At 38.7% G+C, this 5883-nt stretch overlaps 1 protein-coding gene across 1 annotated transcript in view; it reads right to left on the bottom strand.

The window, feature by feature from the left end:
- Positions 1–5883, bottom strand: part of itgav (integrin, alpha V) — a gene marked incomplete in the record, with an annotated part of 42094 nt that overhangs the window by 18857 nt on the left and 17354 nt on the right. Inside the window, 7 exon segments of the mRNA XM_014019761.1 lie at positions 890–1019; positions 2428–2503; positions 3525–3577; positions 4511–4567; positions 4928–4971; positions 5118–5162; positions 5470–5592. Of these exon segments, the coding sequence (XP_013875215.1) occupies positions 890–1019; positions 2428–2503; positions 3525–3577; positions 4511–4567; positions 4928–4971; positions 5118–5162; positions 5470–5592 (528 nt within the window).

Here is a 5883-nt window from a genome sequence, read left to right on the forward strand (position 1 = left end):
ATTCCAGTGAAATATATTTATGTTTGTGGTTGTAATGTGACAAAATATGGAAAAGTTCAAGGGGTATGAATACTTTTGCAAACCACTGTAAATCCGACCCCTGATTACTACGTTTTATCCTGGTATCAAAAGTGAWAATGGACAACAAAAAGCTCACTTTCTATATTATCACACACAAAATATCTACGTTCAGTCAAAATCTGTGGGTAAAATCAACTAATCAATCAGTTTGTTGTTGTTGAGGAATGTCAAGGTTTAAGTTAACACACATAAATAATGGTAAATAAAAACCACACACCTGTGCTCCAGAGCAACAAAGTGACTAAACTCTTGTTTTACAGAGGTGATGATCAATCAATGTGTTTGATTTGAGGTTTTTGATCTTAAATCCTACAGAAGCAGTAAGAGTGAACTTAGTTTTTGTTGAATAAATAATCACATGAGTACAATGAAGGGTTAACGTTGAACAAGAACCTCCTCTCATGTTAAGTAAAACTGTAGGATTGAAAGAGAGTGGACTTTATTTTTCCCACGATTGTTATGTCCAAAGTGAAATCTAATGTTTACCTGAGAAGGGGATGCGTCTGGACCCTGAGGGCGGCCATTATGGATGTACACCAAGCCGTTGTGGTCTGGGCCTCCGTACGGGGCAGAGATGGCCACATCTGTTGGAGCGGGGGTGGGAAAGGGGCAGACAGAAATAGGAAATATGAAGGAAAAGTCTGAAAAGTCTGACTGCTTCATGTGTGTACATTTGTGAATGAATGAGTCTAAACCACACCAGTTTGGATTACGGCTCTGGTGATGTGAAATCAGTTTCAGTGAAGCTGAACAACTAGGGTCTCCTCACACAGACAGATCAAACATGCAGGTGAGTGATCAGGAATACCATTGTATCCGTCCTTGTTCAGATCCCCCAGTGCAGCGATACCAGAACCGTATCTGGCATAAACCTCTGACCCGGTCAGTGTCTGAGGCAGCTGAAAGGTAAATCCTCCTCGACTGAGGTACACGGATACCTGGAGACCACACACACACACACACACACACACACACACACACACACACACACACACACACACACACACAAACACAACACAAATTTGAGAAAGTTACAAATTAAAAGACCCCCCAGCATGCAGCGCTAGAGATCATTAAAAGGCTTCTGATGTCATTAGTATCTGTTTCATTTTAAAGCAGTTTAAAGGTCAGTTCTGGTTTCTATTCCACCACTGATGGAGAGGAAGGAGCTGTGTGTAATTCCTGTGTATTGTTGATGTTGTTGTTGTTAAAAGCCAAATAATAGGACATAATGATACAGTTCTGCTCAGCACTGTTGTAAAAAATGATCACAGAACTGTTTTCTGTTGCATGTTTCACAATCCAGACTTTTCCAACAAGGAGAGCATTTACATCTACATTTACACTGAAAGGATAAATTCAATTTTTAATAATGTGGGAATATTTACTGAACTCTTGTCTTCACCATTTCCCACGTTGTTGCTGGAATAACGTCTGACAGGATAATYCATATTCTAATGATGTAGTTTTATGTTGTGTGAGACAGAGAGGAAACAAACAACATATTTTTGTGGGAATGTGTGTATGAATGGGTGAATGTGTGTGTGAATGTGTGTGTGAATGGATGTGTGTAWGAATGGGTGAATGTGTGTGTGAATGGGTGAATGACTGTGTAAAGCACTTTGGAGTCCAAAGGGACTTGATAAGGTACTATATAAGTTCAGGCCACTGCAGAAGTTTTATTGTGTACCTTTGCTGGAGTAACAGCAACACAAAGGAAGACTTGATGACTTAGCATGATACAGTACAGTAAATGTTCAGGCAGTTTTTCTTCTCCCTTTCGTAACTAGAGTGGAAAAGATGGCTTCATGACATTTAGTGCTTCAGTTCGCATTCCTTACAGCTACTCTGATGATGATCTGCTACATGAACACTTTCAAAATAAAAGTGTTAGAAAATGTTCAAAATTGGATGTCAGGCAGACAACCAAATCCAGTTCTCAGTTAAATGTTTATTTTCATTTCTAAAGACTCCACTTCACCCTCTCAGAGTGTGAGTGTGTGGCTCTGAGTCTAATTAAAAAAGTCCTGAGCTTCTGTTTCCATGTCCTTCCAAAAACATAATATTTGTTAGAAAACCTGGTCTTATCCCTAGGGGTGGTTCCTATTACGTCAACATTAGAAAATAAACAATTTTATGTTCATCCTGCATGAGAGAGACATGTATTAAATAGAGACTTGTTGATTCTCCTCCAGTTTAAAGTAAATGACTACAACCAATCACAAATTATGACAGAAGGCTCTTTCTAAGATTCAGTTAAATCAGTCACAAATGTTTCCTTCACGCACAGTCAGATTAAACCATTAATCATCTTCACGTCTTGTAAAGCAGCTGTGTGCTTCCTACCTGTCCCACCTCCCTCAGTTTCCCATCTGAGCCTCGGTCCATAAAGAGAGGAGCTCCGACCAACAGATCCATCAAACTGAAACACACAATGTCAAATCTCTTATATTAATACCCATCTTATTTTTTTCCCTAATGGTCCCACACAATTCTTGTCGTCCCTTATAAAAAGATTCACTTTGATTTCTCGGCACCTGTTAACTTGCATCATCAAGGCAATAGAAACAGACTTTAAGACTGTTTAACTCACTAAAAAATTGTTTAAATATTATTTAAAAATCAAAAGTAAAAACAGTGTTGTGATGAAAAGAAAGTAACCATAGTTTAATCATACTTTAACATAAAACTGAAGAATCTTATAATGCCGTCTTCTCCAGCCGGTGCTGAAGTGGCACAAAGTAAAGAAAATACCACAATGCAACACTGAATATTTATTTTCAGTCTGCATTTGACAGGAAGTCAAAGCTCCTTTCTTCACATTCTTCTGATCAGTGTGACAATTTTTGGTACTTCCTAACTTCCTGGACCCAACGACAGCGGCACGATGGCTCAGTGGTTAGCACCGACGCCTCACAGCGAGAAGGTCCTGGGTTCAATCCCTGGTTCGGACCTGGGGATCTTTCTGTGTGAAGTTTGCATGTTCTCTTTGTGCTTGCGTGGGTTTTCTCCTGGTACTCCGGTTTCCCCCACAACACAAAAACATGTTCAATAGGTTGCCTTCAGGCCCAGTCCTCCCTTGAAAAAAAGATCTGAGATTTCAATGGGACTTGCCTGGTTAAATAACGGTAAATAAATAAATAAAATTCAACATTTGTGTCAGTTTCTTGCTGGGCCTGTTTTGCTTTGTCTTATTCAGGCAACATTTTAACCTGAAACAACAACATTTTCTCTAAAAACACTATGCTTAACATTATCTCACACTGTAACCACTGTGACAGACACGTTTCAATCAAACGTGTCCCAACGAAGAGGTTTTTACAGACTCTGTAATAACCTCTTTAAATTCAGCAGCCAGGAAACAACAGCTGTTAGTGGATCTCTGTTCTTTAACAGAGGTCCACAGAGGTCAGAGGTTTCAGACAGGAAAAACAAACTCTTACCCATCATTATTAACATCAGAGGCAGCAACTGAATGTCCAAAGTAGGCAGCCATCTGCAGCAGACAGAGGAGGACAACAGATGAGATGTGGTGACCTCTAGTGGCACAAACTGTTAACTGCAACAAACTTTCCATTCTCCAGGTAGCTCCAAACATCGCTGGTTGTAAAAAGTGTCAGAGGCCAATTTAACAGCTGCTGACAGAGAGCCCAAAGGAAGCAGGTGAGAGTTTGGAGATAAAACGTAGGAAGGAAGGAGGCACTGATGTAAACAAGACCTTCAAAGTAAAAGAACCTGATAAAAAGAGGTTGTTGAGTTCAGATGGAAAGTTATTCAGGATGGGCAGGATAGTGAAGAGAATCTCTGTCATTAACTCAGCTGATGACAACCTCTGGTCCACCCCCACCCCCTCCCCTCCTCCCTCTGATTTAACACTTTATTCAGCAGAAAGATAAGCAGCTCTGAAACAAAGCAACACATTTTCTGTTTCTGTGTCACCTTACAGCTGAGCTCACAGTTTATGTCAGTATATTTTAATGTGTAAAATATTTGTGAAAAAATTATATCTTGTGCAAAGCATCCTCTGGTTATCAGAGGACTGACAGCACATTCCTTCCACATGGTGTTGCCTGAATCACACAAGATCTGTCGAATACACGCAGATACACATAAAACATGTAGAATTTTATACCTTCCTTAAATAATCCTCTAAGTCATTTTTTCAAAAAACTACTACTGAGCTACTGCTCAGCTTCAGTCACACAACATATAGAACATCATCTTAAGGGGTAGAGTGAAATGATTTGATCAGCTTTATCAGATTTAGGAAAACAAAAAAAGATTTTGCCAAAAAATGATGTAGGCGATTGTTTTAGGAAGGTGATGATATTCAAATAAATCTTCTCAACACATCAAAATTGGCCCTGGTTGTTTTTATTAATAAAGTAACTGTGAGAACTTGAGACACATCCACAGCCTTGAAGCTCACCTGAGAGCCGGTGAAGTTGATCATGGATGCCATGTTTTGGCCATTAAAGATGTTCACCTGGGAACACAACAAGGAACGTCTTCAACCTTGACTTATAGTTTATGCTTTTTTTATTTTTTATTTTTTTTTTAAGTTGAGGCAGAGTAAAATTGAGAAAAAAGCTTGTGGARATCAAACAGCTTGCACAAGATTGGTTCTAGACAGTATCGCCACTTCCTCTGGGGAAATGTTTATGTTCAGTTCATATAATTCACTGAGGTGAAACATCATCACGCTCAGAGGAACACAGAATATTTGGACATAGGGACCAGGTGACAAACATCCAGAGAGAATAAACATCAGTGCAGAGCTGTGGGAATTAAATATTACCAACAATTACATGTAAAGCTTTTCTCAAACAAGAATTTTAACACTTACATAACCTAGTGCCTTTTCACCTCGGGGCACTCCTGTCACATAATCTATTCAAATCAGAGAAGACAGGCAGATAATGAACATAAAGCTTGAGGAGCACCAGTTTAACAGAAAATATAATTGTCAGGTTTAGGTCTTACCAAAAACAAAACAAAACAAAAAAATAAAATAAATAAAAAGGATTAGGTCTTACCTTCCTTTCCATCACTGTTAAAGTCTCCAATTGTCACAGAGTATCCTGTTTAAAACAGAGTCATGTATAAAACATGTCTGCTGCTAAACATCGAGCAGAAATGCTAAAATCATCACATCAGACATGTTTACAGGTTGATAAAGAACATATTTTAGCCATCATAAAACAATCTGAGACTAAAAATTTACTGGTTTATTTTCACGGGTTTTAAGTTCACATCTGGTTCTTTCTGAAGCTCCCCTCATTTGCATGAATATTTAAGTTTAAATAGTTTTATTATCGAAAACGCCCACAGAATTCTCAGATGTTAAGATTAAAAAATGTAGCTTCAAAAGTGTGTGTGAYGGATTACCGAGGTAACTGTCATCATACTGGGCACTGGCTGATTTGGTTGAGAACGTGTTTTGTAACTGCACAATGAAATCTGTACTGGGACGAGCGAAAATCTCAGCGACGTCATCAGAAATCAGCTGGCCTGAGAAGAGAAAAACCAGGAAATAAACTAAGAGGAGCTCATTTGAACAGCATAAAACAAACTGAAATGCAAGAATTAGTTTCACAACAAACAATACGAGAAAGAAAACAGAAATTCTAACAGAAATGTGATCTTTATGGAAATATGTTTGCAAACTTGTAAAAAAATTAAACAATTTAAGGAGTCACTGAGACACAGTGCTAACAGGCATCTAATCAGAAAACAGAGCTCTCTCTCTCTCTCTCTGTGTGTGTGTGTGTGTGTGTGTGTGTGTGTGTGTGTGTGTGTGTG

Source organism: Austrofundulus limnaeus, unplaced genomic scaffold, assembly GCF_001266775.1.
Source record: "Austrofundulus limnaeus strain Quisiro unplaced genomic scaffold, Austrofundulus_limnaeus-1.0 Scaffold229, whole genome shotgun sequence".
Taxonomy (NCBI): domain Eukaryota; kingdom Metazoa; phylum Chordata; class Actinopteri; order Cyprinodontiformes; family Rivulidae; genus Austrofundulus; species Austrofundulus limnaeus.